The following is a 12,149-nucleotide window of genomic DNA, read 5'->3' as shown; positions in this document are numbered from 1 at the left end:
CGTTTACAAGAAAATACAAGAAAAAAATCCTAATATTACAAGAATAAAGTCATACATTTTTGTTTTACCAGTACTCCATCCAACGACATCCTGGACTACATGAGTACATGTACTGTGTATCCAGTGGAGTACATATACCGTGTATACGTGATGACATGACTACATGAGTACATGTACTGTGTATCCAGTGGAGTACATATACCGTGTATACGTGTGTACATATACCGTGTATACGTGAATGTGAGTAGTTCATTTGGTGCAGGAAGCGCTAACAGGAAGTGTTGTAAGATAGACAGCACACACCCAAGTCAATATAAATAGTATATGAGTATCAGCAGTCACATTAGAATACAATGAGTGTGTATTATACAGTGTAGAGTGTGTACTGTACATACTGTAGTACTGCATACAGTATTTGATACATGTTAGCCGTGCAGGATTTCACTAGTAAGAAACAAAAGTGAAATACTTGAAAGTGACACCAAAGTGACATTTCACGTCTGTGTGTGTGTGTGTGTGTGTGTGTGTGTGAGTGTGTGTGTGTGTGTGTGTGTGTGTGGGGGTGTGTGTGTGTGTGCGTTACTGGAAGTGTGATTGCATCAAACTGTCTTCAGCTCTCACTTGCTCACTTTGCGACAGGAAGCACATTCACCCAGCGTGCGTGTGCGTGTGTGTGTGTGTGTGTGATAGTGAAGACGCCTGAAGAGTGTCAGTGGATGAAGAAAGACGGACATGAAAAGACACAAACACCGTGAGTTTCATTTCATCACAAACACACTTTTTGACACTGCCAAAGTGTGTGTGTGTGTGTGTGGGTGTGTGTGTGAGAAAAAGGCACGTTGTGTTGTGAAACGTGACGTCAGCGAGGGTGCGTACAAACACTTGTTGTGCTGCGTCTCGAGAGCGGACAAACGCCGCTTCTCTTCTGCCACAGCTGGAGATGACCCGTCATGCGTCATGTGACTTGGATTTCAGGCTACAAACGCAACATCCACCTGGACTTTTCCTGGGATGCATCTTACGTGTGTCGGGTGCGTTTTCACCTCCCACAGTGACTTGATGCTAGCCCTGCTTGGCTGTTTTGCTACTTCTCCTTTTTGTTTTGTTGCTAAAAGGCTTTATTGAGGTGACCTGCCAACGACACGGTGGCGCGTCGCATCAATAAAGCCATTAACAAAACATAAGCTCACGCAAAAAGTAGCAAAACAACAAAGGTACAGCTACAGCTGACATAAAAAAGTCACCATGGGAGGTGGAAACAGGGAGGTGTAAGAAAAGGGGGTGACACGGTTAAGCATCGTCCAAGGAAAAGCCCCAGGTGAACTACAGAGACGCCTGATTACAAATCACAGACGGGTGTGCAACCCAGCTACCTCTAACCCGACTAAAGGTAAATCATTCAGTGCAAACAGGACGCAGAACTAACAAAAAAAAAACTGAGTTCTTTTTGTTTTGAGTTATTTATTTATATTTATTTTACTTTAGCATTTTGTATTTATTGTAGCTATTTATAGTTATTTATTTAGCATCTATCAACTTACTTCCACATTTACAATCACGTGAAACTGGCGTCTTTGACCAACTTCTTGTTTTCCCAAAACAAGTCTTTATTTAACCCGTGTTGGCCCCACGGGGGGAAATCAAAGCAAAAATGTGTGGGTAGGATTTGAGAATAGAAGCCTTGAGAGTTTCCACACACAAAATACAACATTCCTCACATGACTGCTCCTCTTTGGGTTTTCTTCAACACGAAACCCCTGAAACTGTTTTTGCTCACAAAGCCTGGCATCTCTCAAACGACACTTCACCAGTTCCTTATTTAGAAAAGGGATTACAGGGGAACCTTGGTTAGCGTCATTCATTCCTTCCGGAAGGTCCGACTAACTGAATCCATCCTTCCTATAAGAATAAGGAAAGCCAAAAATCTTAACACAAAAAACGTTTTCATCGCTTTACAAGTACACTCGGTCCCCAACTTACGAACATCCGACATGCGAACATTCACGGATACGAACACAAGCCGACTGGTCTATATTTTATTTTATTTTGCCTTGTAGTCACTCATCAGTATTTCTACTGTACATGCTTGACCAGCAGAGGGCACTGTGACACTGCTAATGGGACCAACAGACGCTGGGGAGAGAAAGCTAAATGGAAAGCTATATTGTTAGCTGTATGATAGAACCCGGACAGAGCGTGTGATTAAAGTTTATGAAGAGTTAATAGGCCTGCTTAATTCTACACCACCCACAGGACACTACCTCTTTTAGAAGAGTCTAACCACCACCACCATTTGTCCTTTTTTTCAATAACTCCTCCTCCTCCTCCACAACGACGTATGCTCGACCACTCCTCTTCAAAGGTAAATAACATTTATCATTACGTATTATTATATCACTTTTATTATTGTTTTTTTCATTCATTATCCTGGTTTAATATTACTACTGCATCCAAACTCATATTTACATACATACACATATACTGTATATGTATACACGTACATGTAGTACCTATATCATTGCTAATATTACCTTTTACCCTACTTAAGAACAATTCCACTTAAGAACGGTCATCTGGAACCAATTGTGTTCATTAGTTGGGGACTTAGTGTATAGTTTACATGCAGTAAATAATTCCAAATGCATATAAATGGTGAATGAAAGGGATGAATGAACATTTTCGACACAACGTGGCAGCGAGACTCCACATGGACGCCATTTTCCTGTTTTGCCAAGAGTTATTTATTGAATTCAATGGTGTTTCTCACCTTGGTAACCCAAAATGAAGCCACAGAAAGTTTCAAGTGCCGGAATTTTGATAAAGAAGGTGAAAAACACGATTGAATTGAATTTAATTCAAAAAATAACTCACGACATAAACAGGAAAATGGTGTCCGTTTGGTGTCTTGCTGCCACATAGAGTCTTTGACAACACTCGCACCAGGAATCACGTCTTCATTGAAGGCAAGCGTAATCTTTAATGTTTTTAATCCCATTCGTTCCTCATTTATATGCATTTAGAATTGTTTTAGGCATGTTTTTTGCCAAACGTTGATGATGTAATGGACGAGCTACATTGCGGACTTCGGTAGCAAGCTAGCAAGCTAGCTTCTGTGTTAGACACTAAGGACGTTTGGTGGTTAAAAAAAAGTCACGTCTTCAGTGAAGATAGCAGTAACCTTAAAAGTTCATTTATATGTGTTTAGAATTGTTCAATGCATGTTTCGTGTTAAAAAATTTTTTGTCAAATGCTGATGACGTCAGAGACGAGCTGACTTCTGTAGCAAGCTAGCGAGCTAGCTCCTCTGTTAGAACCTAAGGACGTTTGGTGATCAAAAAATATCACATCTTCAAAGGTAAGAGTAACCTTCATTTTTTATTTATCACGTTCATTCCTCTTTTATATGCATTTAGAACTGTTTTATACCTGTAAGACTGTAAAAACATCCATCCATCCATTTTCTATGCCGCTTCATCCTCATTAGGGTTGCGGGGGCATGCTGGAGCCTATCCCAGCTGATTTCGGGCGACAGGCAGGGTACACCCTGGACTGGTGTCCAGCCAATGGCAGGGCACAAACACTCACATTCATACCTATGGACCATTTAGAGTCACCAATTAACCTCACCCGCATGTTTTTGGAATGTGGGAGGAAGCCGGAGTACCCGGAGAAAACCCCCCCACACACGGGGAGAACATGCAAACTCCACACAGAAATGCCCAAGGGAGAATCCAACCCAGGTCTTCCCATCTCCAGACTGTTCCTGTGTTGGCCAACGTGCTAACCACTAGACCACCGTGCGGCCCACTGTAAAAACATGTTTTGTGTTCATTATTTGAGCCAAACGATAATGACGTCATAGACGAGCTAGATTGCTGACTTTCGTAGAATGCTAGCGAGCTAGCGTCATTGTTGAAGCTAAGGACGTTTGGCGATAAAAACACATAAAGAAAACAATTGCACTCGCGAATTGTATTAATAACACCACATGACGGGAGCCTATTGTATGCTCACTGGAAAATACATGGAAACCGAGGCAAAAGTTTGTAGTTGGAGCATAGAAAACCTTTTCCTGACCTTGTAAATAGTTTTTTTTGTTACATTATTAAATTTCTCTAGAAATGAAATAACACCCCTATAGTCACCTTTAATCTCCTATTACCTAATATAGTAGACATAATAAGACCTTCTAAATACGGTTTTAAAAATTATAAGAGCCCTCTAGACATGGAATATAACACTCATATCACTTTTACTCTTCTATTTTATAGAAATAAGACATAACCAAGAGAAAGCTTTTTTACAACCTCGTAAATACAGTTTTTAACATGATTAGAGCCCTCTAGACCTGAAATAACACCCCTATAGTCACCTTTACACTCCTATTACCCAATATAGTAGACATAATGAGAGAAAATAAGACATATAAGACAGAGAAAACTTATTTATGACCTTCTACATATGGCTTTTAACATTGTTAGATCCCTCTAGACATGAAATAACACCACTATATCACTTTTACACTCCTATTACCCAATATAATAGACATAATAAGAGAAAATAACACATATAAGACAGATAAAACTTACAACCTTCTAAATCCGGTTTTAAAGATTATTAGAGCCCTGTAGACATGAAATAACCCCCCATATCACTTTTACACTCCTATTACTCAATATAGTAGACATAATAAGAGGAAAAAAGACATAAATAAGACTGTTACTCGTGTGTCTTGCTGGAAATGTGTTCCATAGGACAGTGGTCCCCGACCTTTTTTGACCCACGGACTGGCTTGTGTTCCCACAAATCTCCCGCGGACCAGGGGTGGCCTTCGTACATTATAGCGATCTAATTTATCTTATTTATGATGTATTGTGTAAAACTAAGACATGAACATCAAATTAAAAGCACAAAATGAATGCCGACCCACCATCCACCAGTTCCAAGTTTTCCAGAGAGATGATTACATCGTGTTTGACGTGTGTGGTAAAAGGCAGTGTGCTAGCATGAATTAACTTGAGACAAATGTGCACATTAGCACTCAATAAGTCATCAAAACTTATCTTCATATCAGTTAGCATCAGCATTTGACACCAAATATGAGGTGAAAGAAAAAGGCTAAAAATACAGCAGCAGTGGAGAGAGAGTTAGTCCACCCACAATGGACATGCGTCAAGTGAGACGGATGTAACAGAGAGAATCCGGACACTTTTCAAAATAAAGCATTATGGAAATTATTTTTTCTTTCTGTGCAGCCCGGTACCAAATGACCCGGGGGTTGGGAATCGCTGCCGTAGGGGAGCTGAGTGACATTATTGACACCTTGTAACCAGTGTAGAATACTACATATCATCGCAACGTCTTCGAATGCGTCTTCCTTATATATTTGTATTTTACTTCATCAAGCTATTTTTATGCTTGGAAACGCTTAATTTAGGAAAAACATATGTTACATTTGTCAAGTAAAAGGCCGTATTTAACCACAAAACAGCATGATTTATTAATTAATATAGTTTTGTAAAACTGGTTGGACACGCAGGAGTAAATATGTGACACGTGCCCCCCTGAAGGCAACACTTTGAAGTCTAACGAGTGTTCTTCTGCTCTGCAGCCTCCAAGTGGTTTGGCAGTCTGGCCAACCTCTCCATCCGCCTCCCGTCCACCAGACAGAAGGCCGCCCCGGAGCACCATGGGAGCAGGGCCAGGTCAGCTGACGACATACAGTCCGGCCCCCAGCAGGGCGGCTACGTGCGCTCCAGCGACATGTACACTCATGTGGGCACTGTGCCCCGCGGCGAGAGGCACCAGTGGAACTGTCGGGGGATGAAGCAGACCAGCACAAAGACGACAGGGGACGAGGAGGAAAGAGGTGGGGGTTGGAGACGGGCGGGGGCGGGGGAACACGTACGAGACTCCCCCCTGCTCAGCGCTCTGTCCAGCCTCAGCCTCAACAGCGCGGACCGTCCCGCGAGCGCCTCGGCAGCCACCCGGCCGCTGCCTGCCACGCCGAGGCTCAGCCGGCCTTCACCTTTGACCTCTGACAGCAGCAGTAGTGACCCTTGGTGGGTCGCCGCCCGCAGCCAGGATGCTGAGGGCGCTCCCGCAACTGCCCCATCCATCGTGCCAAAGAGTCCCGCTCAGGACGTGTACGTGCCCATGGACCCCATAAGTGACGCCGCCCACAGACACATGCACGAGCCGGGCCTCACGTGCACGCAGGACACCACAAAGGAAGAGGCAGACGTGCACAGGTGACAACTTTTCTTCAACTCTTTTCCATAATATCCAATCCAAAAATAAAAACTCACACTACAACTTCCAAACTAAACAGTTAATATTTCCTTTAAATTGGTTATATACTTTAATAAGTGTTTTTTCATCATCTCTCATAATATAAATGTGTTTCAACAGCCATTACATCATAAACAAATATTTATTATTATTTTTCAAATAATAATAATCAGCATTATTATTATTATCATGAAAAAAATATATTTATTATGACGTATGGCTTTTTAATATTTTTTTCAAAATGCGTCTCCCAAATTAAAGTAAGCGGGAAGTCTGCATTATAATAAATAAAAAACTACAATAGAATAAATACAAACAAATATGTCGCTTTGAAATGGCTGGGGTCCGGGCGCGCATGCGCAGTAGCGTCCTGCCGGACCTGGGTCCGGGGCGCTCATCCGGAGGGTTAAAGATGGGGAAGATGAGTTAGAGACGACGACATGAGAAGAGGATAGTAGCCGCTAGATGCGGTCAGACATGATTGGGATTCAATCGGAGACTAAAATCCGGTGAGAAAACAACTTTTCTGAGCTCTTTTTGGCGCAAAATTCTGCTGGTCACTTACTCGGCTAAGCTAGCTGGAGAGAGCCAACATGTTAGCATGTTACTTTCCTCTATTGGTGCGGTTTGAACCGGTTCAAATCAAGTGTACGCATCAGTTAACGTTCTGGACAGCAAGCGCCGACGGCTCATGCGCACAGGTTGCACGCTCGTGCTTATCCTTTGACGCGTTACTGTCGTCATTATTAAACTTGACTGTTAGTCAGCTTTCTTCTTATTAACCACCGTCAAGATCTTCACCTTCACATCTGTTGCTGCTGCCATGGGACCTCTGAACCACAGCTGTGCGCGCGTGTGCTTGCGCCCGTGCTGTATGATATGCAGGAAGAGGAAGTGTACTAAAATGTAATGCTGCTTTGGGGACCCCTTGTTAGAGAACCGCTTTCTGTTCACCTCTTAGCAAGAAAACTGAAAAACAAAGAGCAAAAATGGAAAAACAAGATGTCATTTTGTAATAATCAAGTCTAAATATTAAGAGAAAAAAATGCCGCGATACAGCAAGAAAAGGTCAGAATTTTACAAGAGTAACGTTGTAATATTATGAGGACAAATAACGTCATTTGAGTGGCATAAAGTTGAAATATGAAAGAAAAAAGATGTTATTTCTAAAGAGTTGTAACAAACAAAACAAAAATAGGAAAATTAGGTTGCGGAAAAAGTTACAAGAATAAAGTCAAAATATTGTGGCCATAAATAATTACGAGAAGAAAATTTACAAGCAGAAAGTTGAAATAGTTGGGGAAAAACCCCCAGCAGAAATGGAAAAAACAGCGGTCATTTGACGAGAATAAAGCCAAAATAGGAATATATTGATATTAAATAGCACTGAGTTGAAATGTAATTATTAAGGAGCACAGTGTTGAAATGTTAAATAAAAAAATTCATAATTAAAAAAAGTCTTAATATTATGAGAAACAAACAAAATAAAATAAAGAATTAAAAATTAGTTTGCGGAAAAGTATGGAAATAGTATGTATGGAAAAAAAGTCTGTATGGAAATAAAGTCTAAATATGATAGGAATAAAGTCATACAATTGCAAATATTTATTTAAGAAGAAAGTGTCTCTCGATGGAATAAGTTTGGACACCCCTGAGAACTTAGATGTTCTGCTGAGGAAGTCAGCGTGAACGCTACCACGCTAACGTAACAAATACTGCACTAATACACTTGAAAGAGCAGCACTGGGGCTCTTGGGGGGGTGCTGAGGTGGGGGTTGGCTTTGCCAATGACTCAATCATCAACTTTACTCTCCATTTTTACATTTTCAGCCAGTGTGGGGCGGCAGAGAGCAGCGGGGAGTATGTGAAGGTGAGCAACTTCTCCTGCTTTTCACGCGGAACACGACAACTTCCACTACAGTTCTTATGGGCTACTTGCTCATGAAATGAAAGGAATTCATTCACACACGCACACAGACAGTTGTGTGTTGTATTGTGTTGTGGTTCTGGTCCGGTGCCAAGTTCTCATTGACAGTGTTGCGGGACAAACCATTATGTCGAACCAGAGGGGTGTCAGGCGTGAGAAAGACAACAGGTCATCTAAATAATTGTGTGTGTGTGTGTGTGTGTGTGTTTGTGTGCACGTGTGTGTGAGGACGAAAGACCCCAGCCCTTCCCCCACGGCCCATCCCCTGTGTAGCGTGTTGATCGACAGTAGCTTCTTTCTGTGCTGTAAGACAATGCAGACAAAGCACTGCTGAGTGATGACCCCCTTCCCACAATCATGTCGCCACGACGATGAGGCCAAGACTCCGGCACGGGTCCGAGGTCTGGATCTCGAGGCCCCCGGTGGTGCTTGTGTTTTCTTATCAAGCCCACCGTGTTGCTGCACAAACGCACTCATTTGAGTCCCGTCTGGGTGTAGAAGAGTCCTGGTAACGTAAAACCAGGCAAAAATTCGTAGTTTGAGCATTGAAAACCTGTTTCGGCCCTTCTAAATACAGTTTTTAACATTACGAATAAGTAGCCCTCTAAGACATGAAATAACACCCCTATAGTCACCTTTACAGTCCTATTACCCAATATAGTAGACATAAGAGAAAATAAGGTATATAAAACAGAGAAAACTTGTTTACCACATTCTAAATACACATTTTAACATAATTAGAGCCCTCTAGACATGAAATAACACCCCTATACAGTAGTCACATTTACACTCTTATTAGCCAATATAGTCGACATAATAAGAGAAAAGAAGACATAAGACAGAGAAAACTTATTTATGACCTTCTAAACATGGTTTTTAACATTGTTAGATCCCTCTAGACATAAAATAATACCCCAAAATCACTTTTACACCCCTATTACCCAATATAATAGACATAATAAGATAAAATAACACATATAAGACAGATAAAACTTGTTTACAACCCTCTAAATCCGGTTTTAAAGATGATTAGAGCCCTGTAGACATGAAATAACACCCCTGTAAGACGCCTTTACACTCCTATCACCCAATATAGCAGACATAAGAGAACATAAGACAGAACACAACCAGAAAACTGGTTCTTATTACGTGCTGGCTCTCACTGTGATGACCTTTCAGTTCTCCAAGGACAAGTTCTGGTTGGAGCCGCCGTCGGAGAACCTGAAGAAGCAGCTGGAGGAGGAGCTGAAGCTTAACAGCTCCAACCTGAGGAGCCATGCCTGGTACCACGGACCCATTCCCTCCGAGGTCAGTGTCAGGTTCAAACTTCTGTGACACTTGTAAAACACTGCAAAATTACAGAAGAGACAAGACAACAAGCGTATCTTTTTACTCGCGAGGAGAACGGAAGGGACGCACTAGAGTTGTCTTCCCAAACCGCTCTGAATACACTCTCCGAAAACCTCTCTCTTTATTTTCTATTGGGCGTTCCCTAGTTACAGGAGAGTTCAGCTTCTCAAGGAAGGGGCCTACTACAGCTGTACTCTGTGTCTTTGTTTGGCTGTGTGTGTGTGTGTGTGTGTGTGTGTGTGTGTGTGTGTGTGTGTGTGTGTGTTGTTATCATGCATGTGTTTAAATCACTTTTCTAACATCACAGGATAAGACCAGGAGCAGTGTAGCTTGGCCTTGAGCAACTCAAAACTCCTTCATGTCTCTGAGTCACACAAGACTGGTCTTTTGTTCTTCTCACGGGGCCTGCTTGCTCCTTTCTTTGCACAAGGGTACAGTAATACAACAAGCAATAGTATTTCTACAAAAATGGGTGATAACTTATATACACGTATATACATTTCTCTAACAGTCAGCCTGTCACACACACACACACACAAATCTAATAACACCACCTTTCTCATCGAAGTGCGGTAACAGGAAGTGTTGTCACGAATCCTCAGGTGTCCGAGAGCCTGCCGTTGACCCACGGTGACTTCCTCATCAGGAACTCTGACTCCAGCCGAGGCGACTTTGTCCTGACATCTCACTGGGACCAGAAGACAACCCACGTCCCCATCAGGAAGACGGTGGTACACTCCAGTGACACGTGCACTCGAGTCCAGTACAGCCTGGACCAGGTGGTCTTCGACTCCCTGCCTGCTCTTGTTCGCTTCTACGTGGGCGGCAGAACCGTCCTGACCCGCTGGAGCCCCGCCCAGATTCACCAGCCGGTCAACAGGACGCTGCCGCTGAGCTTCTTGGAGACGGTGTTTGGTGCCACCGTTGACCCGTCGCCCTCGCAGATTTCCCTGAAAGACCACAGCAAGGATGAGGTCTGCAGCAAAAGGTTGTCACAAAACACCGTCTGCCAGAGAATTTCTCGCTATATGCTATAAAGGATACTGCTGCTAATAATCATTAAGTGTCTTCTGTCTGCGAAGCAGCTCGTCATCTTTGGACCACCAAGACTGTGACCACCCTGCGCTCTGCCCTGACAAAGACACCCGCCTACCAGCCGACAACGGTAAGTCATCGCACGCCGCGTATCTAATTCCCAACAATGTTTGTCGCTACGTTTTTGTGCGCTAAATTTGTCGGATGTTGTGGTGGACACTAGAGGGCGTGCCTCTCATCCATTTGGTTGTCGGTTTGGGGTGGGTGGCGTGGTTTGTGGACTGCCTTTTAGTGTTGCTGCCAAATAGGAGTTTCCTATCATGTTGGCCATTGAAGAATTAAGTCCAGCCCAAGACCAACACGACGTGTTCCCTTCAGCTGCCACGTTGGTGACCGCGACGCCATCCAATAAATGCTTTGTGCCTCCTAAACACCAGGGGGCGATCATGATACTGTCAGTGGAATAGCATGCTACATGCCAAAAGCTATCACTAGTAGAAGCAGTTCTTCTGACTACTGAAATTTTGCGACTTCACTCTATCATGGTTTTCCAAAAATACATTAATAAATCATTGCCCTTATTTGGGTGACATAATAAATACACTATATGGCTAAATGAAGTAAAATACAAATATAAGGCACTCGGAAGACGCATTAAAAGACCAAGTGATGATATGTAGTACACTGCAGTGGTCACTAGGTGTCAATGTTACATTGTTGAGACAGATAGCCCCCACAGGAAGTACTGACCAGAACAGGAAGTAAAAAGAGAACGATGAGGAACTCTCAAAATACTAACGTATGAATTTATTATGATGTCTTATGTCTTATTTTCTCTTATTATGTTTACTATATTGGGTGATGTGAGTATGAAGGTGACTATAGAGGTGTTATTTCATGTCTATATTGCTCTAATAATGTTAAAAAGCATATTTAGAAGGTCGTAAGCAGGTTTTCTATGCTGTAACTGCCACAATATTACATTTATAAAGAAGGAATCCTACTTTGCAGAAATTCACTTACAACGGTTGGTCTGGAACCAACTGACCGCCATAAACGAGGTATTACTGTACACGTATTATTTTCACTGATTAAAACAAAAAGGAAGTTTTGGAGTTAAAATACATCTGTTTAATATGTTTTCGACCCACTGGGGATTATAGTTGGATAGATAGTCTTCTTGTAGAACGTTCTACCACTTATTAAACAGGTAGGTTTTTATTTGACCCATATACTACTTTAGAAACATTGGCTGATTTCATTTTTTTAGTTTTCATTTGTTTCCTTGTTGGTGTAAACACCCTACTGTCTCTCTAGCTTCTGCTTCGTGTGTTTTGAATTGGATGTGAAGAATAGTGCATGAGGTCATCAACACCAACGCCTATATGACTTGCATATGGTGCGGATAAAACCAACACAACACCACATGGCCTAAATAACGCTTAATATCAAGGAAAACACTTGTGCTGGCTTCAAAATAGACAAGAGACAAGTTCTTTGAGAATAATTAGAGGTACAATTTATTAAAACTCAATCAATAAAAATC

The 12,149-nt window shown here is 42.1% G+C and overlaps 1 protein-coding gene across 4 annotated transcripts in view; it reads left to right on the top strand.

Moving 5' to 3' along the window:
• Positions 1-636: 636 nt before the first annotated feature.
• The window catches only part of sh2d3cb (SH2 domain containing 3Cb), a 47,801-nt gene continuing 36,288 nt past the window's right edge, over positions 637-12,149 (top strand). The window contains exons 1-6 of one of the 4 annotated variants that reach the window (XM_054772224.1): positions 637-751; positions 5,612-6,251; positions 8,122-8,161; positions 9,398-9,526; positions 10,171-10,556; positions 10,654-10,733. In XM_054772224.1, the coding sequence (XP_054628199.1) occupies positions 733-751; positions 5,612-6,251; positions 8,122-8,161; positions 9,398-9,526; positions 10,171-10,556; positions 10,654-10,733 (1,294 nt within the window). In that variant the 5' untranslated portion in view covers positions 637-732. Of the gene's footprint in view, positions 752-1,120; positions 1,391-5,611; positions 6,252-6,590; positions 6,801-8,121; positions 8,162-9,397; positions 9,527-10,170; positions 10,557-10,650; positions 10,734-12,149 lie in introns of those variants that run through there. The other 3 variants (XM_054772223.1, XM_054772225.1, XM_054772226.1) reach the window with 3 other exon arrangements.

Source organism: Dunckerocampus dactyliophorus, chromosome 4 (genome assembly GCF_027744805.1).
Source record: "Dunckerocampus dactyliophorus isolate RoL2022-P2 chromosome 4, RoL_Ddac_1.1, whole genome shotgun sequence".
Taxonomy (NCBI): Eukaryota; Metazoa; Chordata; class Actinopteri; order Syngnathiformes; family Syngnathidae; genus Dunckerocampus; species Dunckerocampus dactyliophorus.
Note: the sequence above shows the minus strand (reverse complement) of the source record. Positions and strands in the feature narration are given on the sequence as shown.